The following is a 25,748-nucleotide window of genomic DNA, read 5'->3' on the forward strand; positions in this document are numbered from 1 at the left end:
TTCAGTTTATAATCTGACCTGTAGCTATATTACCTTAAAATTCACAACAACATACAGAATACATATACAATGTTGCTATGGATGATGGCAAATATATGGAAATAGACTGCTGCTGAATGCCACGATTGACCAATCAGAATCAAGCATTCTAAAGTGTAATAAGATACTGTGTTTTTCAGTGAATAAAAAGTGATATAAGCTAATCAAATACATGTATACGTAGATTCATTATTATACATATTAGCAAAATGAAGTGATATAGCACTTCAATATATTACATATACTACAGTCTTCATCAGTCTCTGCAGGACAGTAATAGGAGTTACCAGATCAGTGAACGAGGCCATCATAAACATAGCGTTTTTGAGAGCGTTACCTGGTCAGTGTGGGTAGGGTTTAGGGGTGGGGTCGGATGAAAGGGATCATTTTCATTGCATGATTTATAAACACTCACCAGTTTGAAATCACCCACAAATTCAGAAACACCCACTTTTGTTCCGCAGAGACCTCATACTCATCTTCATTGGCACTTACTGTAGCACAGGCTCCTCCCAGCAGTCAGACCAAATGACTTGAATTTACTGCTGCTTTAACAGATACAGAAAGAGGAAGAAGATCACAACATCTCTGCATATATCCTTGGTGATTTCAGTTGTATATAATGGCACTCTGGAAAAGTATCATTGTGATCATATTTTTATATATCTGGGGTGAGTAGCGCTATTAAATAATGATTCTTTTCAAATAGCCTATTTAAAATTAATTTTCCTTACGTGTCTATGTGTATATTCTTTGCAGCCAATGGACAAAATTTTTATTCATATTGTTTCAATTCTATTTCAGGATGTAAATCTGAAGACAAAGTTGATCAGCATACAAAGATTCAGTCTGCTTTTGAAGGTGATGATGTAACAATCAACTGTACATATCAGACTTCTTACACAAACCCGACTCTCTTCTGGTACCAGCAGAAAGTAAATGGGATCCCCAAGTACATGCTGAAAAAATTCTCTAACACTGGAGAAAATGAGGATGAATTCAAGGAGAGATTTCAAGCAAATCTCAGCAAAACTTCAGTTCCTCTGACAATCCAGGACCTGTGTGTGTCTGACTCTGCTGTGTACTACTGTGCTCTGAACCCCACTGTGACTCAAACACACTCAACACTCACACAAAAACTCTGACAGTGTAACAGCATCAATTACATCATTATACAATTTCAGTTTGTATTAGAATAATTATTCTTATTCTATGATTTCATTTTTAAAAACCTTTTTATCCACATATATGGATAAAAATATATATGGATATACTCATTTAAAAGTTTACACTCAGTTTACATAATCTAATTTACATCAGTTATATTTACATTTGTACCAGTTTTCCCTTACAGTTGGTTTCAATTGATTTCATATTGCTCATACCGTTACAATAATATATATCACCATAAATCTGGTTATTGCCATTAAAATCTAGATTTTGTGAAGATGTATTATGTGCAGAAAGCTATGAAAGACCAGAAGAGGGCGATATACACTCAACATTGACATTTAATGATGTTCATTCTTCTTTAAGGAGTTAAGTTATTATGAGTTGCATTAAAGTTTTAATTATTTCATCAAATTAAACTAAACTGCAGCTGTAATGAATGAGGACTCTAATGTACTGTACAGGTGAAACCCAATCAGGGTTTTATTGCAATAACCAGCAGGAAGCCATAAACATCCACCATAATGAAGAAAATAATCTTAATGATTAGATGAGCTCTGATAGTCTTACAGCACAGCATTATAGTATGGTTATGGTATATTATGGTTTCATATGTTTTCAGTGTTCATGAACTGATGTAATTTTAATGCTGTTCTCATCCTCTTACACTGACAGATAGGAGGAGCCTGTGGAGATCTGATATAGAGCAAACTGAACTCTTTTTCTTCCTACAGTGCAAACATGACGATCCTTTGTGTTCTGCTTCTGCTCTTGTTGATGAAAAGTAAGAGAAATTTACTGATTCTAGACCTTTAATCACATGCTTTCTTGTTTTGTACAATGTTTGGAGTTTCATCTCTTTTTTTTATATTGCTTGAAACTGATTTAACTGACTAATGCATCAGCACGATTCTTTCTTTGGGTAAGTTTGATCAAAAGTTTAATGGTTGTCTTGCAGGGGAGACATTTGCACAGTCAATAACACCGCTGGAAAACAAGGTGCTTAAATCTGCAGGAGACGAAGTCACTCTGTCCTGTGAATATGATGGATCTGTAGAAAACCTGCACTGGTATCGTCAGTATCCGGGATCCAAACCAGAGTTCCTCGCATACATTTATCCACAAGGAACCAAAAGTGACCCTCTTCCTCCTCGTCTTTTACCTAAAGTGGATAAAAACAACAATGTTGTGAGCCTGGAGATCTCCTCTGCTGAAGTATCAGACTCTGCTCTGTATTACTGTGCTCTGAAGCCCACAGTGACAGGAAACTCATCTGATCTATACAAAAATATATACATATATATATATATATATATATATATATATATATATATATATTAATGATCCTACAAGTGTCAGGATTATGTTTTGTTCATTGTGTTGTTCTGTCGTGTTCTCTGATCTAGTTCTCTAGTGTGTTCCAGTTTGTTCCCTTAATTACTGATTTTGTTCACCTGTTGTTTTATTAGTTATTAATAAGATTAGTTTGATTGAACACTAAACTTGGTTAAGGTATTTATCTGACAAAGTTATTTGTTAAACGGTAAACTACAGCTACAGGATTTATTTCTACTATGCAAAAAAAAAAAAAAAAAAAAAATAGAAAAACAAAAATCTCACAGGAAAAAGCAAACATTGACTACAACATAATTAATATTTTGTTGGTTTTCTCTTGTTTTTGCATGTGTTCATAATTTCTTTGTATAACAGACCTGGCCAAAAATTATGTTCACACATTTTGGCATGTTTCATTGCGTTATCACAAATAAGACTTCAAGCACAACTATGCATTATGTTTACAAAATCTTTAACAATTTTTTTTTTTTTTTACATATTTAAATAAATAGTGTGAATATCAATTGTCCTAGGCTGGACATCACGTTTGGCCACTACTGGCACATGTATGCCACAGGATGGCAGTGTTTACACACATTCACATGGAAATACTGCTGTTTCAAATCTTATATAAGATATGGTCATATATTTAGTGTTGGGCACGTTACTTTAAAAAAAAGTAATTAGTTATAGTTACTAGTTACTTCTCACAAATAGTTACATCATTATAAAAGTAACTAATCACCAGGGAAAGTAACTATTGCATTACTTTAAAAAAAAAAAAAAAAAAATCAAATATATCAAATAACTTGGATCTCCCTAATATTAAATATAAGTCTAAAAATAAATAATTCTTGATCGTTAACTCGTGATCCGCTCTTGCTCACGACATGAAATTTCTCTGTACTGTATTATACGTGTTGGTAGCATTAAAGAAAACGTAGTTTCATATTTATCTTTAAATAGGCCTATGTTATGTATCTGTTTGATTATGAAAAGTGAACAGCATGATAGAATACAGCATAAGATGCGCAATATATCGGGAGACATGGAGTGACATGATTTTGACCACTTCATTAAGTTTTGTTTTGTAGAAAGACTTTTTTTTTTTTAAGTGAATTTCGTTTTGTAAAAATTGTATCTTAGTTTTAATCAATGTTTCATCAACCAATTGCCTGGATTTAATAAATGAGAAACAAATATAGCAGACAATATAATTATGGCATGGAAGCGCCGGCACGATGACTTGCGCGTGAACTGGAGCGCGTCTTATAGGCTAAATGAATCGAAACTCAGCAGCTGCTTGCCTCACAGACATGAGAAATATATCTATAGAAATGTCTACTTTTAAACTAAATAATTCAAAACAAATAGAAATAGGCTAGCCTACTCTCTGATTATGTAATCCGAAAGAAATGTGCATTTTCTCTCTATAGGCGCGTCCACTATGCAGAGATGATGAGAGTCAGCAATGTCAACTTCATCTTCGCAGACGACACTGATTCAGAAAACATTAGGGTAGTTTATTAAAAAAAAAAACAATTATAAGGTCTCCTGTTTTTGCCGGTTCTTTATGGCAAGATTTATGCGTGCGCTTGAGTGCTATATAGCCTATGTAAACGCTCATTATTATGGTTTATTCTCTCCAGTATTTAAGAAATTAAATTAATATAAATGTGATTAGTCAACTAATGACTTAAATGAACAACTACTAGTCGACTAGAAAAAAAAAATATTTCACATATTTTCGATCCAGCATGTCACAAAGGGTATTCTGGTTTGAGCTCGCGCTCCGCCCGCATGCTTTGACACACACACACACACACACACACACACACACACACACACACACACACACACACACACACACAGAGAGAGAGAGAGAGAGAGAGAGAGAGAGAGAGAGAGAGAGAGAGAGAGCGTCGTATTATTATCAGTTTAAAATTATATTTGTGTATGACTAACCTGTACTATTTCTTTACAACAAAACGCTTTGCAGGTCTATCATCACACACCAATCATCATCAGTTAGCATGTGTCCCACCACAACACACACACCAGAGAAAAACCTTTGCAGGTCCTATGGCTGAGAGCCTACTCGGATGAAAACCGCTTCAGTGAGCTCAATTATTTTTAATTATTTTATTGTCAGTAACGGTAACGGCGTTGTAACGGGAGCAAAAGTAATTCGTTTGATTACTCGTTACTGAAAAAAGTAACGCCGTTAGTAACGCCGTTTATTTATAACGACGTTATTCCCATCACTGGTCATATTACAATATTATGTATTTTATTTTTTTTTTAGAAATACTCCACTGCATCTACTCTATTCATCATCAGCAGCACTATCATGTTTTGCACACATTAAGACAGCTGAACTCCATCAAGACAGTTTAATTATCATGCTTCTCATGTTGCATATTATATACAAAATTCTCTAATAATTAAAATAAATAAAATTTGCATAGTTATCTAACACAGTTAAATGACAATCATAAACAGTAGCAGGAAGTTCAGCGAGGAGGAGTTCCCTTATTTATTGATTTCCCTCACTTGTTGTTCTATGCTGTTGTTGTTCACCTGTTAAAGGGTTAGTTCAACCATAAATGAAAATTCTGTCATTAATTACTCACCGTCATGTCGTTCCAAACCTGTGAGACCTTTGTTCATCTTTGGAACACAAATGAAGATATTTTTGATGAAATCTGAGAGCTTTCTGTTTCTAGACAGCTACGCAATTGACACTTTGATGCTTCAAATAGTTCATTAAGAGATTGTAAAACATATTAATTGAGTGGTTTAGTCCAAATTTTCTGAAGAGACTTGATTGCTTTATATGAACAGATTTAAATAGTTATCTAACACAGTTAAATGATAATCATAAACAGCAGCAGGAAGTTGAGCGAGGAGGAAGTTCCTGTGTGTGTTTGTGACTGATCTGCAGTGACTTACAGCTCAAGCACTGAGAGCCTCAACAGAGAACTGATCTGATCTGATTCAACATGGACACATGCTTCATACTTATTCTCATTGTGGGAACAGGTACAATATTTATTAATTAATACAATTCTGTACATAAACAATTACAACTTTAAAGCATCAAACAGCATTTTTTTTTCTTTATTTTAAAGAAAAAATAAATTGTGCTTGCAATATCATTTTGTCAAACTTGCTTTCACAAATCAAAAATCACTTTTTATTGTTCACAGTTTCGGTGACTGGAGACAACATTGAGCCAGATAAAACAGAAAAAAGCACTAAAGAAACAGAAACTGTCAAGCTGAGCTGCTCATATACTGCAAGTAGTCAATATGTTCTGCTTTACTGGTACAGACAATATCCAAACAAAGAACCTCAGTATTTATTACGCAAACCTGCACGATCATCAAGTGCTGCAGCACACACCTCTGATGATCGGTTTCAGTCGACTACATCACAAACATCCACTGAACTCACTATTACTGATGTACGTCTGTCAGATTCAGCTCTCTATTATTGTGCTCTAAGAGTTGGAGCCCAGTGATACAAAACATGAAACACGTCGTACAAAAACCTGAAGCTCTTTTCACTTTGAACCGATCTAGTGAAAACCACAATCAAAACCACAATCTATCCAGCTCCAAATGTAATAAAATATGTGGTAACACCTGTGTGAGGCTGAATTAGGCCTGTTAAAAAACTACAAAGATACAATATATGTTTCATGTGGTTCCTTCAGTGCACAAATACACATCTTAATTTCTACTTCTTTAATTACTTCATTTCAATCATTATCATTATGACTAAAGAGATTACTTTGGCAAAACTTTTAGTTTATAGTTAGTTTACATAATCAATACTGTTCTTAAACATCTCACACTGACAAACTAACAAGATTGTCTTGCTCGAATATAATCCAAACTACTCCTCAGCAAATGCAAAACCAAATGTGTTTGCTACATTCATACATGGCCATATTTAAATAAATAAATAAATAAATAAATAAATAAATAAATAAATAAAAGTAATATTTACATATTTTTAGTACAGTTCAAAAGAAAAAGAAAAAAGGTTTGAAAAAAACTTAGAAGTCAAACAGGAGCTACTGTGACTTTGTCTTTGAACACCTTTTTTATTCTGACAAAACAATGTAATTTCAGAAGTTGGCCACAGTGTGGCAGAATCTGTGATGTGGGAAATACTCATTTAAGATCCCACTGTATGTTAAATGTATTTGTCCCTTGTAACATCTGCAAACATTTGTGCTCTGGAATACTTATTAGACTGTTATAATCTGTTAATCTGGCTGATGAATTTACTTTTAATGGTTTTAGTTCTTGGTATGTAACTTAACTGTTAACTGTACTGTCTGTCATGTATACTTGAATGATACTCTGTGATATGAGAGATATGAAAGTAGTGCCGGTTTGAGTTACTCAGATAAGTGAATGAAGTGATATAGCACTATATATTATATAAACTACAGTCTTCATTGGCACTTACTGTAGCACAGGCTCCTCCCAGCAGTCAGACCAAATGACTTGAATTTACTGCTGCTTTAACAGATACAGAAAGAGGAAGAAGATCACAACATCTCTGAATATATCCTTGGTAATTTCAGTTGTATATAATGGCACTCTGGAAAAGTGTCATTGTGATCATATTTTTATATATCTGGGGTGAGTAGCGCTATTAAATAATGATTATTTTCAAATAGCCTATTTAAAATGAATTTTCCTTATATATTTGTGTATATTCCTTGCAGCCAGTAGGTGAAGTTTTTATTCATATTGTTTCAATTCTATTTCAGGATGTAAATCTCAAGATAAAGTTGATCAGCATTCAAAGATTCAGTCTGCTTTTGAAGGTGATGATGTAACAATCAACTGTACATATCAGGCTTCTTACACAAACCCGACTCTCTTCTGGTACCAGCAGAAAGTAAATGGGATCCCCAAGTACATGCTGAAAAAATTCTCTAACACTGGAGAAAATGAGGATGAATTCAAGGAGAGATTTCAAGCAAATCTCAGCAAAACTTCAGTTCCTTTGACAATCAAGAACCTGCGTGTGTCAGACTCTGCTGTGTACTACTGTGCTCTGAACCCCACTGTGACTCAAACACACTCAACACTCACACAAAAACTCTGACAGCAACAGCATCAATTACATCATTATACAATTTCAGTTTGTATTAGAATAATTCACCTACTTTATGATTTCATTTTTAAAAACCTTTTTATCCATCCACATGTATATATATATAATTTTACATTATTTATATTTACATTTGTATCAGTTTTCCCTTACATTTGGTTTCAATTAATTTCATATTGCTCATACCAGTACAATAATACATATCACCATAAATCTGGTTATTGCCATTAAAATCTAAATTTTGTGAAGATGTATTATGTGCAGAAAGCTATGAAAGACCAGAAGAGGGTGATATACACTCAACATTGACATTTAATGATGTTCATTCTTTTTTAAGGAGTTAAGTTATTATGAGTTGCATTAAAGTTTTAATTATTTCATCAAATTAAACTAAACTGCAGCTGTAATGAATGAGGACTCTAATGTACTGTACAGGTGAAACCCAATCAGGGTTTTATTGCAATAACCAGCAGGAAGCCATAAACATCCACCATAATGAAGAAAATAATCTTAATGATTAGATGAGCTCTGATAGTCTTACAGCACAGCATTATAGTATGGTTATGGTATATTATGGTTTCATATGTTTTCAGTGTTCATGAACTGATGTAATTTTAATGCTGTTCTCATCCTCTTACACTGACAGATAGGAGGAGCCTGTGGAGATCTGATATAGAGCAAACTGAACTCTTTTTCTTCCTACAGTGCAAACATGACGATCCTTTGTGTTCTGCTTCTGCTATTGTTGATGAAAAGTAAGAGAAATTTACTGATTCTAGACCTTTAATCACATGCTTTCTTGTTTTGTACAATGTTTGGAGTTTCATCTCTTTTTTTATATTGCTTGAAACTGATTTAACTGACTAATGCATCAGCACGATTCTTTCTTTGGGTAAGTTTGATCAAAAGTTTAATGGTTGTCTTGCAGGGGAGACATTTGCACAGTCAATAACACCGCTGGAAAACAAGGTGCTTAAATCTGCAGGAGACGAAGTCACTCTGTCCTGTAAATATAATGGATCTGTAAATAACCTGCACTGGTATCGTCAGTATCTGGGATCCAAACCAGAGTTCCTCGCATTAATTTATCCACATGGAGCCACAAGTAACCCTCTTCCTCCTCGTCTTTTACCTAAAGTGGATAAAAACAACAATCTTGTGAGATCTCCTGGAGATCTCCTCTGCTGAAGTATCAGACTCTGCTCTGTATTACTGTGCTCTGAGGCCCACAGTCACAGGAAACTCATCCTCACTGTACAAAAACATCCTCAACAATAAATCTCCTCATAAACTAAAGTTTCAGAAAAGGGCCAGTGCATCACAAAACACTTAAAATATCATACAGCAGTTCAGACAGTGGTGGTATGAAGAAAGAAACGTAGCAGTAATGCATCTAAACATCTCATGGAAAAAAGAAGTAATAAAGAAATGCATCAATAAATGCATGAATTGATAAACAGATATGAGAAAGCAAGTGAAATTGATGTTAAAAATAATAATAATAAAATAAGCTAATTTGGTAACAGACCTCACAGACAGTCATGTATATGTTGATAATCATTATTTAATGACACTAATGATTTTGATATATTCTGTCCAGTAAACAGTAAAAATCACACCAGTAATGATGCAGATGTTCAAATAGAAATGGGATCCACTGCAACCTGCTTAACAAATACAGAAACCACAAAGGTAAAGGGAAGAGCAATTATTTTTAAATATTTTAAAAATGCAAATGATTACAGCACACAGATGTAAATCCTACAGATTTTTTAACTATAAACCTGATGATGGTGATGATCTCAACAGAAGAAGCTCCTCCTATAAAGTTTTGTAGGTCGACTACATCACAGAGACGCAAAAACAAGAAGAGACTCAAAACTCCTCAGTTTATTTTTTATGACTTTGTTGATTTCATTTGGAAAGCACAACAGACATAATGACATACTGGAAAAGGGTGGTTCTCATTCTCTTCACATATTTGTGGGGTAAGTGACATCATGAAATATGTGTGGATTTAGATTCATTTTTATAGGCTATTCCCTGTGTGTGTGTGTGTGTGTGTGTGTGTTTTACATTTCATTAGAAAATATACTGTTTTTGAAATTCTATTTTAGGCTGTGATTCTCTGGACAGTGTTGAGCAGAAAACAAGAGTTCAGATTGCTTTTGAAGGTGAATCAGTAACAATCAACTGTACATATTCAACCACTGATTCATTTCCATATCTCTTTTGGTACCAGCAAGAAATAAATGGACTCTCTAAATATATGCTGAAGAAATATCCCGGATCTGGTGAGATTGATGAACAGTTTAAAGTGAGATTTGATGCTGATCTCAACACCTCTTCAAGATCAGTTCCTCTGATGATCCAGGATGTGTGTGTGTCTGACTCTGCTGTGTACTACTGTGCTCTGAGGCCCACTGTGACTCAAACACACTCAACACTCACACAAAAACACTGCAAATACACGAGCCCTAAACTAAATCATTACTGACTTATCTTTGGATTACATGAAAGTCTATCATTTCACACTATTCCACTTCATATTATAATCGATTAACCAATTTTTAAAATTGTAACTTTAGCCTACAATAAATAATATTTAGACAGGCATTTCATGTCAAAACAATCCACAGTGATCAATATGCTGTTAAAACACAAACATTGAATGTGAAAGGAGATGCTATTTTGTCATTTTTGTTTTCAACAAGGGGGACGCCACCCCCCCGCATCCCCACTCAAATCGAGCCCTGATTACAGTAGATCAAATCTCTCTGTTTTATTTGTGTTCAAAGACAGTCATGGTATCTGCATACTAACATGTTTGATTATAATGCAATAATAATAATAATAAACAATAAAAAAACTGAACTCATTATTAAAGATGTCACTCTCACATCCAGCACTTTACTATTGTGCTATATATTCTCAAATATTCAAATAGTAATCATAGATCAATTAGAAAAAAACATTAGTGATTGTAACTGGATCTTTCTTCTCTTTTCCAGGTGTGAAATGTAAAACTTGGCCATGATGTTTCTCAGAGAGGAGGGACTACACAGATCTGACACAATCTGATCACTTCAGTTAGAAACAATTCAGTCTGAATCATCTTAAAGTGAACACAGCGCACTGCACAATGGAGATTTATTCAGTTATTCTCTTCTACAGTCTGGCATGTATGTGTGATTGTTATATGTATTATCTGTTGTTAATAATGAGTTTAATTAAACAAATCTAATGTACCTTTTCCGTTTTCTTTTTCAGCTGCTGTCTCTGGAAACATCACACCGAACAAAACAGAGCTTTTTGCTGAGGAGGGTTCAAATGTTACATTATCCTGTAGTTATTCCTCTGCAGATTATCTATTCTGGTACCGTCAGTATCCCGGATCAGCTCCTGAATTTCTTGTGCTCATCTATGATGGTACAACAACCACCGAAACGTCTGATGTAGATCCAAGACTGTCTGTTAAACTCACTAAATGGGAACAAACTCATGTGTATCTGGAGATCTCCTCTGCTGCAGTATCAGACTCTGCTCTGTATTACTGTGCTCTGAGGCCCACAGTCACAGGAAACACATCAGATCTATACAAAAACCTGTGACACAGTGAGAGAGAGCAAGAAGAGCTGATACAGAGAGTCAAACAGTCTTAAATTGACATTACATCCATACAACATACAGTACTGTCCTTCACTTTTCTTTTTCCAAGTACTTTAGTAGATTCTGACACAAATATGCTATAAAAATGATTAAATGATAATCATATTGTGCAGACACATTTTCACCACAGGGCTGCAGTGTAAGAAAATGCAAACATTAGTCTTTCTTTCTTTCTTTCTTTCTTTCTTTCCTTTAAGGCGAAAAAAAGCAGCTGCATGGATGATGTAATGTAAATAGAACAAAACATGACATAATAGAATATAAAATATTAACAACATTTCAGGCAATACACATATGTCATGTTGTCCATATCTCAGAAGGACAGAAAAGATGGTAGCATTTACTGTCAATTTTGACAAAGAATTTTTTTTTACCGAAATTGTTGTAAAAGGCCTAGACAGACAGACAGACATCATGTGACAGTGAGCAGGAAGTTCATGGGTGTCTTTACGTCCTTCAGTGTCTCATAGTGCAGAACATCGAAAGTCTCAACAAAGAACTGCTGATCTTATTCAACATGGACAGATGCTTTCTGATGATTGTAATTATGGGAACAGGTACATTCATTATTCAAAAAATGATTAAACAGTAGAGAGTGGAAAACCTAAAAAAATTTAACAATCTTATTTTACTGTTTGCATTGTAGTTAATGTCGGCAATGTTTTTGATCAGCCTTGCTTTATTGTTACTCTGCTTATTGTTCACAGGTTTGGTGTCTGGGGACAATATTGAGCCAGATAAAGAGAAATATGTTACCACTAAAGAAACAGAAACTGTCAAGCTGAGCTGCTCATATAGTACAACGAGCAATAATGTTCGGCTTTACTGGTACAGACAATATCCACATGCAGAACCCTTGTTTTTAACATATAGAGGAGCACGATCACTGAGTGCTGCAGACAGCTCTGATCGTCGGTTTCAGTCGACTACATCAGAAACATCCACTGAACTCACTATTACTGATGCACGTCTGTCAGATTCAGCTCTCTATTATTGTGCTCTAAGAGTTGAAGCCCAGTGATACAAAACATGAAACACATCGTACAAAAACCTGAAGCTCTTTTCACTTTGAACCGATCTAGTGAAAACCACAATCAAAACCACAATCTATCCAGCCCCAAATGTAATAAAATATGTGCTAACACCTGTGTGAAGTAGATTATAGGGCATAAAAGAAGCATAAAAATATTGTTTTCTGTTTATATTTTAATGTAATTGCAGAAACTGGCCACACTGTGGCAGAATTGTAGCCTATTATGCATTCAAGCTCCTCCTATATGTGTTTAACCTGTGCAAACATATAGTCACAGTGAAATCTAAACTCAGGCTGGCTCATGTTCATCATCATCATAACTCACTAATATCACGTGTGCAGTTTCATATGCTTGTATGTAAACTATGTTAATCTGGATGAGGCATTTACTTCTACCCACGTAGAAGGCGACGTTCTCGGGACCTTGCGCAACGTTCCGTAAAAGTTCTCTAAAGGTGATTAAAATTCCGGATCTTTACAGAACATTTGGGACGTTCCTAAAACGTCCTCTTTTGGTAATGAAAGTGCTGCAGTTCAAGGTTCCTTATATGACTTTAGGGGGACGTTCCATTTTGGTTATTTTATGGTCAAAAAAGAACGTTACAAAGAGGACATTTGGGAAGTTAACAGAACGTTCTATAGTAATAGTTGCCTAAACATTCCCAGAACGTCCTGAATGTTATGTGAAGGTCCACCAAATAACGTCCTCCAACCCTTAAAAGAACTCCACATCGTGACCGTCTCTGAACGTTCTGGGAACGTTACTAGGTGACAGGTTACCCTGCTAGAAATTTTACGTTCCCAGAACATTCTCAGAATGTCCCCACTGGTGTTAAGGACGTTGTCTAGTAACGTTCCCAGTACGTTCCGAGACGGTCACGATGTGGAGTTCTTTTAAGGTTTGGGGGACGTTATTTGGTGGACCTTCAGGGAACATTCAGGACGTTCTGGGAATGTTTAGGGGACTATTACTATAGGACGTTCTGTTAACTTCCCAAATGCCCAAGGTCACGAGAACGTTGCTTTCTATGTGGGTGTTTTATAGAAAATAATAAAGTTTGAAGTCACCGTTATGGAGGTGAGCGTTTGCTTTAGATGGGCTCTTGATTCTTGACATTTTAACATTAGATTTTCTCTGGCTGCTTTAATTGCAAGAGAATTTCTGATCAGATGAATTTGGTTATTTAGTGATGGTGATTCACTGATCTGCTCTAGGGTCTGAACTCTGAGTGTGTTAATTGTTTGTTTTGCGATAATTAATGGTTAGCTTTTTTTCTTTTGTAACATTTAAAAAAAAAAAAAAAAAGAGTTTTGAGCAGTGTCTCTTAGACTCACACAGACATCAAGATTCTGCGTATGAACCTCAACAATGGTGACGATAAAAAAAAAAAAAATTTTTTGTGACTTTAGTAGCTTGTTTTGTGATGCTCAGAACTGATCTGTTTATCTGAAAATTTTGTCACCATTGTTGAGGTTCATACGCAGAATCTTGATGTCTGTGTGAGTCTACATGATCCTGTCTGAATAATTTCTGCACAATGATAAAAACTTTCCAAATATCGCAGCAGGACGGGATTTTACGCATTTTCATAGGACTACAATGACATGAATGGAGCACATCACTCAGAGATCAGTGAATAAAGCAACAGTATGATGATAAAATCCCCAATGAACAACCAACGCCTTTCGATCAGATTTTCGGTTTTTTTTTGGTAACAAATGTGCTTTAGGAACACAGAGTTATAACAATTGGAGAACAAGTAAAGTTAAAACATCAAGTGTCAGGAGCCCAACTAAAACAAGCGCTTTCCTCCGTAATGGTGACATTTATACATTTTGATAAAACATCAACACCTCGTTAAGAAGTTTTGAATGAAAGAAATAAAATCAGAGCGGTTTGTAATAAGTGAAGATGCTGAGATCTAGAGAGATCTGTTAGTGTTTAATGTTCTCTTTCTGTTATCTGAGTTTTGTGATGTTACCATCGTGCTGGAGAGTAGAGCCTGTGCTTCAGTCAGTGATGATCCAGAAACACTGATGTTCTGCTGCATGTTGCTTTATTTAAAGACAGTAACTGTGTAGTTGCTGATGCAGTGATACAGCAGTTACATTTGCTCATGCATGTGCTGTTAGGAGTTTATTGAGGGAAACGTCATAGTTAATAGTTTATATGTGTTCTCTATACTAAAGTGTTACCCGATATGGTATTTCCATATACATCAATGTTACATTAATTAGGGTGTATGTTGTTAATCCTGATACACACTAAAATAAATGGTGAAAATATTTTAAATACAATCATACATGTTTAAGTGTCTGAAGTAAAGATTATCAGTAACTTCAAATATTGACACTACAGTATTCTGTCATGTGCTTCATGAATAATAACTGAAAAATTGACTTCCAATTGTAAAATCTATTTACAATAATATCCTGAAGAGGGCAGTGTAGACACTTAAAATCTGTTATTTTCTTATTTTAAATCTGTTTAACCTCCCCTCCCTGTTATACACCATCCTTATTCTTACTGACACAACTGACTGAATTACTCTCTTTTTCTCCTGTTTCAGTCACCACATAAAATATGATAATTCTTAGGTTGTTGAACTTGTTCATTTTTGCATCAGTTTATCATGGTAAGTGGGGGAATTTTCTTATTCAAACAGTTTTAAACCTTAATTTTTACAGTTTATCATTACATTTTAACGTGTTTACAGAGTGTCGTGGAGAAGAGAGTGTTGATCAGCCAGATAAACACATCGCCGAATTTGAAGGAAGATCAGTAACAATACAATGCAAATTTAAAACAGCTTCACCGCAACCAGAACTTTTCTGGTACATCCAGAGAGCAAATGACTTTCCTAAATATATCCTGAGGAGAAACAAATATGGAGGAGAAGATAATGATCCTCAGTTTCTGGAGAGATTTCACTCTAAAGTGTCATCAGATTCAGTTCCTCTGACAATCCAGGACCTGCGTGTGTCTGACTCTGCTGTGTACTACTGTGCTCTGAAGCCCACTGTGACTCAAACACACTCAACACTCACACAAAAACAGAGGAAGTGCTCAGTTATATGAAAAGGTGTAAATCCACATGCTATTGACTTTTGTCCCATGACAATAACATGCATACTGTATAATTTAACTGTGCAAAGTGCATGTCACCCTGTATTTCAGATTTACATATCTATGTGTTAAAATTATCTTGAATCTGCATAAAAATGTTTTTGTTTTTTTTGACCTGCATGTGCAGATCTAACATTTATTAGACTAAATATAGTGTTTGGTTTTAAAGGGTTAGTTCACCCAAAAATGAAAATAATGTCAGTGATTCAGAGCACCGAAGTCACGTGATTTCAGCAGTTTAGCCGTTTGATAGGAGATCCGAATCACTGATTCAATTTGTAAAGCTCCGAAGCAGTGTTTTGAAATCGGCCCATCACTATATTGTTGAAAAGTCATTATTTTGTTTCTTGTTGCTTTATAATATTAAGGTAGAACCACTGAACTCACATTAACTGTTTTAAATATGTTTTTATTATGGATCTTGAGATTTTCAATGGCATTGCTGTATATAGGCCTCACTGAGCCATCGGATTTAATCACTACATCTTAACTTGTGTGCTGAAGATGAACAAAGATACAGGTGTAGAACGACATGAGGGTGAGTAATAAATTATATTATTTTCATTTTTGGGTGAACTAACCATTTAAATTGTGTGTATATATGAGGTTTTTTTTTGTCATCAAACTTACAGAGGATGAAAGAGGAGGAGTTTAACATCTCAGATGATCTTGTTACATTTGACTGTCACAAAGCTCAGTCCTGCTGCAGTGAACACACACATGTACAATGATACTTCATTCAGTCATTCTGCTCTCTGCCTTGACATGTAAGTGCATTTGTGTATGTTTTGCATGCATTTGTATTTCTAATGTGAGAATATATAATTTTTCAAATAATTTTCTCTTCTTAAATGCTAAATGAATTTTTTTATTTAATTGAAAATGCAACAACAAAGTAACATTAAAATTTAATATAATTGTTAATATAATTAAACTATGAATTGATTCAAATCACAGTAATCAATTTCTAAAACTAAAACTATTTGAACATTAAAAGTTGTTATTTTGCTCTTTTCAGGTGTGAGTTTTGGAGATGAAATCACACCAGACAGCACTGAAGAGTCTGCTGCAGAGGGTTCAACTGTTACATTATCCTGCAGTTATTCATCTGCAGATTCACTTCTCTGGTACCGTCAGTATCCTGGATCAGCTCCTCAATTTCTTGTGCTTAAAATAGAGAGTGTGAAAGAGACCAAGATAAAGACATCGGAGGTAGATCCCAGATTCTCTACTAAGACCAGAAAAGAAAAACAAGCCCAAAAAGAGATCAAACATGTGGATCTGATCATCTCCTCTGCTGTAGTATCAGACTCTGCTCTGTATTACTGTGCTCTGAGGCCCACAGTCACAGGAAACACTGTAACTCTGTACAAAAACCTGACACAGCTGAAAAGGCATAGCTATAATTATGCCTTCTACTAAACAGACTGAAGCACATAACAATCGAAAGAATCACATTCCCAAACTGCCAATTCAGACACAGAACAAAAGTCTGATGGAACACATTCAAAGACCCATGTTTATAATTACAATAACTTTGTACAAACCCAAAATTAAAGTCATTATATGTGATGTAACTGCTACCAGCATTTACATAAAGAAAATAAAATGTGCAATGAGGAATGAAAACCAGTATGCAGACTTTATTTTCTGTGGAGGAAACTACTAAAATTAAACTTGGTTTTCATTTTGTAATGCTTTTAGGTAACCATTTGCACCACATATTTATTGTCAAGCCTTATTACAGGATCACTAGCTCCTTCTTTTCTATTTGCATAATAAAATTTATCTCATTTACAGATTACTCGTTTGTTCATTTATTATTTAATATAAATGACTGAAAGTCTAGAGCAGCTAAGATAGTTGCAATTCATAGGGGTGAGTTCAGATATAGAGAACTTAGTTCATCTGGTGCAAGTCATGTTTCAGTGATAAACAGAAAGTTATTTGACCTGAAAAGTCATTCAACAGAAAAGTTTTGTTTGTTACAGATCTCACATTTATCAAAGCCATTTTAATTGGCACCATAATTTCACATAATGACATAATCTTCCCATATAGCGCTGTTAATATTATTGCCTCATTAATCATTCATATTTTTTCTTAGGCAAAATCATCTGCTAAATAAATAAATAAATAAGTATATCTGTCATTTCTTGCAGTTGCAAAAGTTGTCCTCTAGGCAATGGCAGAGCAAAAACATGAGAAGTGGAACATCGCATTGAAAGCAGGAAGTTCCAGTGTGTTTATGTGTGAAACTGCAGAGACTCACAGTAACACAGAGCTACAGCTCAGAGCACGGAGAACATTAATACACAATTCATATGACCGAGTAAACATGGAAAAACACCTGTTTCTGATTTTATTTCTGACTTCAGGTACAATATGATTTTTTTTTTTATTACTGTGGTCAGAAACATCTAAATGAGATTTGAGAAATTTTGTGCAACTTGATTCTCAAATTATTTTGTTTCTTTGTTTTAGGTGTGATGACTGCAGACAAGATTGGGCCAAATGAAGAAACTGTTATAAAGAAGGAAGGCGAGACTGTGACCCTCAGCTGCTCATATGATACAGACAGCAGTAATGTTAGACTTTACTGGTACAGACAGTATCTTAATGGAGAGCCTCAGTATTTAATATGGAAAAATGCTCGTTCATATAGTAATACTGGAAGCCCCTCTGATCCTCGCTTTCAGTCGACTACATCACGTACAACCACTGAACTCATTATTAACAGTGTGACTCTGTCAGATTCAGCTCTCTATTATTGTGCTCTGTGGAGCCCAGTGATACAAAGTTTATGTGAAGCTGTACAAAAACTCAAATTCATTTTTCACTTTGATCTCAAGCCACATCAAACCCACAATCTATAATTCACATAATATAATTACACCAGTGGAAACACCTGTGTGTGGTTACAAATTCTGACTTTAGTTACAGTGTTGAATTATTTCACAACATCGGCTAATGTTGCAAGGTTTTTGCGCTGGTGCATGCTGTTAGTAAATCTGGCCCTGAGGCTTTATATCAAAAAGTGTGTTCTCTGTACACTCTTAAAAAGTCATTAAAAATAAGGCACAATGTACTGTATAAATATGAAGACATTTTCCGTATTTGTATTTTACAGGTGATTTACCTGTATTTTGAATTAAGGTTTGCATTAGGTTGTGTTTTAATGATGTGGTCATGTGTTAGAAATACATAATTTCACCACTTGGGGGCAGCATCCCTTAAAGTGTCATCAGCAGTGTGCCAGGTGAAATATCAAGAGAAGAGCAACAGAGAGGAAACAGAGAGCTTTAGTAAAGATACAGAGACACATTCATTGAATATATTTTAAAATAATCTATTCATCTCAGCAATGCAAAAACTGATTATTATTATTATTACAGTACTCAATGTATGTAAATTATAAATAGTTTTATATATATTTTTCAATGTGCTGGGGACAAGACAGAGTTGAACAGCCTTACAGAGAAATGACTGCAAATGAACAAGATCAAGTTACTCTCCTGTGCAATTATTCTACCACAACTACAACTGCATATCTTTACTGGTACAAACAACTACCAAACAAATCACCAACATTCATTCTGAGGGAATTTTCCTTTGGGAAAGGAACTAAGGAGCCTGAATTTAAGGAAAATTTTTCTGCAACATTGGACTCCACATCAACATGTTTCTCTGATGATCCAGGATGTGTGTGTGTCTGACTCTGCTGTGTACTACTGTGCTCTGAGGCCCACTGTGTAAAAGTTTTTATCATAGACGTGGACATGGACATTTGTAAACATTAGTTGCTGGTATCATGAAAATATGTAATGTAGACTGTCCAGCTCAGAGAATTTAAGAAGAATGCATCATTCCTCAAATTCTTATATAATGCTGAACCTTATGAAGAATCAAAAAGGACTCAGAGAAACAGAGACATTTGATTGAAAATCACATTATCCTCTCATCTCATCTGACTACATCTCAATTCAAATACAGAGAGGAGTATTCTATGCAACATCTTTTTACACAGTAATGTCATATTATCCATAATTTGGACAAAAAAAGGACACTGCACTCTTTGGTTTATGAATAGGTTTTTTTTTTTTTTTTTGGTACTATTTTCACAAGTAAGGTGTACATTTTCAAAACTCTTAGTACAAAAATCCAAACTTCACACACTTGTAACAGTCATTCTTTTAAAACCTGATCTCATGCTTTCATTCTAGTTGTACATATTTCTACATAATCACTGTTTCAAAACACACAATCATTGTAATGTTGGGTAGAGGTGTGGCTCTACTGTGATCCTGTCGAACTCTTCAGAGTCTGTTACAGAGCTCAGTTCAGCTGCATCAGTGAACACAGACAATGGTGCTCCGCTCTGTTATTCTGCTCTTTGTCTTTGCATGTAAGTATTTCATTTTATTGTACAGCATATAAATATTCTAAACAACCACAATGTGAGGAATTTTAATTAAGGCAGTATTCATGACATTGAAAAACTGCAAATCACACTTTTCGTGATTCATTCTAAATAAAAAAATCATAAAGGATTAAAAGCTGTTTTACTTTTGCAGGTGCTACGTGTGGAAATGAAATTAGACCAACCAAAACTGAAGAGTTTGCTGTTGAGGGTTCAAATGTTACATTATCCTGCAGTTATTCTTCTGCACAAACTTTATTCTGGTACCGTCAGTATCCCGGATCAGCTCCTGAATTCCTTGTAGTTATCGTATATGGTGCAAAAGAAGACAAGAATTCTGATGTAAATCCCAGATTCACTGCTAAACACAACAAAGAAAAGAAAAACCATGTGGATCTGGAGATCTCCTCTGCTGCAGTATCAGACTCTGCTCTGTATTACTGTGCTCTGAGGCCCACAGTCACAGAAAACACTGTAACACTGTACAAAAACCTGTGACACAGTGAGAGAGAACAAGAAGAGCTGATACAGAGAGTCAAACAGTCTTAAACTGACAATGATATTACATCCATACAACATACAGTACCGTCCTTCACTTATGCACTCTGCTTTTTCCAAGTAATTTAATAAATTCTGACACATAAAAGTGTTAAATGATAATCACATTGTGCAGAAACATTTCCACCACAGGGCTGCAGTGTTGTAAAATGTTCTTCAGAAACTGCACACATGGATCTTTCTTTCTTTCTTTCTTTCTTTCTTTTTCTTAATGAGAAAAACTGCACTATTATAAATAATAATATAAGTAATACAAAAACATGACATCAAATAATAGAATATAAAATATTCACAACATTTCAGGCAATACACATATTTCATGTTGTCTGTATCTCAGAAGGACAGAAAAGATGGTAGCATTTACTTATTATTTTGACAAAGATTTGACTAAAATTGTTGTAAAAGGCCTAGACGGACAGACATCATGTGACAGTGAGCAGGAAGTTCATGGGTGTCTTTACATCCTTCAGTGTCTCATAGTGCAGAACATCGAAAGGCTCAAAAAAGAACTGCTGATCTGATTCAACATGGACAGATACTTTCTGATAATTGTAATTATGGGAACAGGTACATTAATTATTCAGTAAATGATGAAACAGTAGAGATTGGAAAACCTAAAAAAAACAATGATTTAACAATCTTATTTTACCAATTTTTGCTGTTTCCATTGTGTCATGTGTTTGAAATGTTTTTGGTCAGCATTGCTATGACAAATACTTGTTTATTATTCTGCTTATTGTTCTCAGGTTTGGTGTCTGGGGACAATATTGAGCCAGATAAAGAAAATGTTTCCACACAAGAAAGAGAAACCGTAAAGCTGAGCTGCTCATATAGTACAACCAGCAATAATGTTCCGCTTTACTGGTACAGACAATATCCAAACAGAGAACCTCAGTATTTATTACACAAAGCTCCATCATGGAGTTCTGCAGACAGCTCTGATGATCGGTTTCAGTCGACTACATCACGAACATCCACTGAACTCACTATTACTGATGTACGTCTGTCAGATTCAGCTCTCTATTATTGTGCTCTAAGAGTTGAAGCCCAGTGATACAAAACATGAAACACGTCGTACAAAAACCTGAAGCTCTTTTCACTTTGAACCGATCTAGTGAAAACCACAATCAAAACCACAATCTATCCAGCTCCAAATGTAATAAAATATGTGCTAACACCTGTGTGAAGTAGATTATAAGCCATAAAAGAAAGCCAGAAATATTAAAACATTAAAGGCATAAAGACTTTAAAAGCATAAAAAAAAAAACATTAAAAGCATAAAAATATTGTTTCATTCCATGAATGCAGCATCAAATTAACTTACATTTAGTCAGCAAATTCCTCTACTTTAAATTAAAGGTAGGCCTGATCCTTTTAACCTTTAGAATTAAACTTTTGAGATCGTACAGTAAATGTTGAAAATTGTGTATGTTACAAATAAATTAAAAGATATTAAATGTCTTTAATACATCTGCCCCCAACAGTAAAAACTGCAACCAGTTCTGCTTTAAGGGGTTTCTGTTTTTATTTTAATGTAATTGCAGAAACTGGCCACACTGTGGCAGTATTGTAGCCTATTATGCATTCAATCTCCTCCTATATGTGTTTAACCTGTGCAAACATATAGTCACAGTGAAATCTAAACTCAGGCTGGCTCATGTTCATCATCATATTAACTCACTAATATCACGTTTGCAGTTTTATATGCTTGTATGTAAACTATGTTAATCTGGCTGAAGAGTTTACTTCTATTGGCTGCAGTTCTAGGTAAAGTAACTTTGCTTTTAAATTGAATTCAGAATACATTTGAAAACTGATATGTGTCTTTCCTTTTATATTTCCTGACAGAGTGCAGTACACAAGATTCTGTTAATCAGCCAACAAGAGTTCAAACAGCGTCTGAACATGACGTGGTCACACTTCACTGCACTTACAGTACCAGTGACCAATACCCTTATCTTTACTGGTACCAACAGAAAACCAATGGATTCCCAGTTTACATGCTCCATAAACTCTCAACTGGATCAAGCAGCAGTGAAAAAGAATTTGAGGAAAGATTTCATGCAGATCTCAACAAATCCTCAAGCTCAGTTTCTCTGTCAATCCAGGATGTGTGTGTGTCTGACTCTGCTGTTTACTACTGTGCTCTGAAGCCCACTGAGACTGAAACACTTCAACATCCTGACAAGAACCAAGAGCTCGGACTCGTGCAGTTTTTAACATGATGTTTCCCTCAATATGCATATTCTATGTTATTTTTTTTAAATAAATAAACAAATAATTAACAAAAACTGCTTTACTCTTCTTTGAATGCATCGCTGTGACATCAGTAAAGATATAATGGTATACCACTTTAAAGTTCTACTCACTGCTAATGCAAACATTTACTATGAACATTTTTGTTATACTGTATTATGAATTGTTGTTATGACATTCATAGATCATATTTCCACAAAGATCTGGCTCATGTATTCCAGAATAAAAGACTCCAGCAGTGGGTGGAGCTGATTCACACTGATGCTGACAGTGAGAGATGATGACTGGGTGAAAACTGAACTACTGTTTTTGCCATCATCATCTCTCTGAGGACAACATGTTTCCTTTTACCTGGATAATAATCCAACTTTGCATTGGTAAGAAATAATTTCAGCATTATGTCAGTCAAAATAATAATAAAAAATGTCTGTGACTGTATAGATTCTGATAGTTTAACTTTATTGCTTGGTTAATCGATACCCTTTTCTTTTTCACAGAAACTTCTTTGGCTGATACAATACATCCATTCACTTCAGAAAAACATGTTTTTCAGGGTGAAAATGTGATTCTCTCCTGTAACTACAGTACAACTGGGGGTGTCAGTGTTAACTCTCTCCAGTGGTATCGGCAGTATCCTGGAGCAAAACCAGAGTTCCTACTTCTTGTCACTGAATATTCAAACAAATCTGAGCCTGATCTTCGTCTGTTTTCAAAAGCTACAAAAGAGATCAAACGTGTGTATCTGGAGATCTCCTCTGCTGCAGTATCAGACTCTGCTCTGTATTACTGTGCTCTGGAGCCCACAGTCACAGGAAACACAAGAACACTGTACAAAAACCTGACACACAATATTGCATCTATACAGTACATTACACATATTCGGCTCCTCTGTCTATTAGTCAATTTCACTCTAAGATTAATTTCACTACAAAATTGAAACAAAAGATGGTACTCAGTCTTTGGGACATTTTATGAGGAAACTATGTTCAAAAAGATGACAGTGATGAAATAATTTTTATATGCACTCCCTTTTCCCAGATGGTGAGGAAGGAGGAGCTTAATGTATATCTGACGGTATTTTTGCTGAACCTGACAGAGATTTTCATAAGAACATTCAAGCTGAGGCTGTAAGCACACATACAATGATCCTCCATTCAGTTATTCTGATCTCTGCTTTAGCATGTAAGTACCATCAATTCAATGCTGTCCTTTATTATTACAATACAGATGCCATGTAATTTTTTTATAATTAAATATATGGTCTTGTTTGTGGGCTTAATATATAAAAGTGCACTATAAGTGACTGAAAAACTGAAATGCTCACATTTTATCAGCATAGTCTCGTAATATTTGCGCCTTTTGAGACTGAAAACTAACATTTCACTTTTCTTTGCAGGTGCCAGTAATGGAGATACGATTACACCAGACAAAACACAGGAGTTTGCTGCCGAGGGTTCAAATGTTACGTTATCCTGCAGTTATTCTTCTGCATGGTCTTTACTTTGGTGCCGTCAGTATCCCGGATCAGCTCCTGAATTCCTTGTGCTCATCTCAGACAGTGAAAAACAAGTTCATACATCTGCTGTAGATCAATGATTCTCTACCAAGATCAGGAAAGAAAAACAAAACTCTGTGTATCTGGAGATCTCCTCTGCTGCAGTATCAGACTCTGCTCTGTATTACTGTGCTCTGGAGCCCACAGTCACAGGAAACACAAGAACACTGTACAAAAACCTGCTTGTGCTAAAAATGACACTATGGTGCTCCACAGTTCGGGAGAAATGGGACCCTTAAATCTTGAATTATACACAGACCCCTCTATCTACAGTAGAAGCATCTTGCCCATTCAAAGGAGCCATATGAAACACAAATGCATGATTATTGTAGTGTTAGTTTACTCATTCGCATGTACAAATGTGATCAATACACAATCAAGGCACACCTTCATATAAACTTTACTTTAACACTGCAATGGAAAAACAACAACAACAAAACAGGTGCATGAAGCCCATGGGTATATGCAGTGAGTAAATGGCTTCACGACATACACACAGAATTATGAGTAGAGGGGATCAAGCATGTGTTCAAAAACATTTTAGGCTAATCCTAATTTTACGAGAAATTATTCAAAATAACACATTTTAAGTCATTTCAAACTTTTTTCCACAAGGGGTCAGCATTGCTCTCTTCATGTATGAGTAGATCATGTGACATGATACAAACATTTAGAGTCTTTAAGAGCAACTTGAGTGAATTTCAGTTATTTTACCTCACAGAACAACTATGTTTAGCTGGGCTTTGATTTCCCTGTGTCTCATAGCAGCACATTATGATGGTAAGCACATTTTTTTCTGTTTTTTTTCTGAACATTTTAACAGAACAAGGTTTACTTTCATTTAGATTATTAAATGTTTAAGTTTACTCTGCAAATAATTCATGTTAATGACATACTTTTTTCAGTGTCTTTGGGACAGGACAAAGTTGAACAGTCTTCAAGAGAAATGACTGCAAGTGAAGGAGATCAAGTTATTTTAAGGTGTAATTATACTACAACTGCTACAAGTCCGTATCTCTTCTGGTACAAACAGCTACCAAACAAATCACCAACATTCATTCTAAATAAATACACAGTCGGTGAAGGAACTACTGAGCCTGATTTTAAGAAGAGATTTTCTGCAACATTGGACTCCACATCAAGATCAGTTCCTCTGATGATCCAGGATGTGTGTGTGTCTGACTCTGCTGTGTACTACTGTGCTCTGAGGCCCACTGTGACTCAAACACACTCAACACTCACACAAAAACATGCAAAATAAATAAAAACTCTCCAACTTTGCCAAAGCAACACTATAAACTAAGTGGAAACATATTATAAAATAATATTTCACATATCAGTGAGAAGAAGTGAGAAGCATATCAGTAATATGCAATAAATGCTCTTTCTGGGGAACCATGAAGAATCACGTCATTTAAAGTTCAAGATGAACCTGCAAGATTTGAAACTG

General features: G+C 35.1%; 3 gene segments (V, D, J or C); all 3 read left to right on the top strand.

The window, feature by feature from the left end:
* The first annotated feature begins 635 nt into the window (after positions 1-635).
* The window catches only part of LOC127501352 (T cell receptor delta variable 3-like), a 71,931-nt gene continuing 46,818 nt past the window's right edge, over positions 636-25,748 (top strand). The window contains 1 exon segment of the V gene segment in view: positions 636-710. Within this exon segment, the coding sequence occupies positions 662-710 (49 nt within the window).
* LOC127501245 (T cell receptor alpha variable 9-2-like) lies at positions 16,123-17,219 on the top strand. The segment is given in 2 exon segments: positions 16,123-16,276; positions 16,528-17,219. Coding segments are annotated over 2 exon segments (444 nt in total).
* LOC127501385 (T cell receptor alpha variable 12-2-like) lies at positions 19,844-20,447 on the top strand. The segment is given in 2 exon segments: positions 19,844-19,914; positions 20,084-20,447. Coding segments are annotated over 2 exon segments (384 nt in total).

The sequence above is a fragment of the Ctenopharyngodon idella genome, chromosome 2 (genome assembly GCF_019924925.1).
Source record: "Ctenopharyngodon idella isolate HZGC_01 chromosome 2, HZGC01, whole genome shotgun sequence".
Classification (NCBI taxonomy): Eukaryota; Metazoa; Chordata; class Actinopteri; order Cypriniformes; family Xenocyprididae; genus Ctenopharyngodon; species Ctenopharyngodon idella.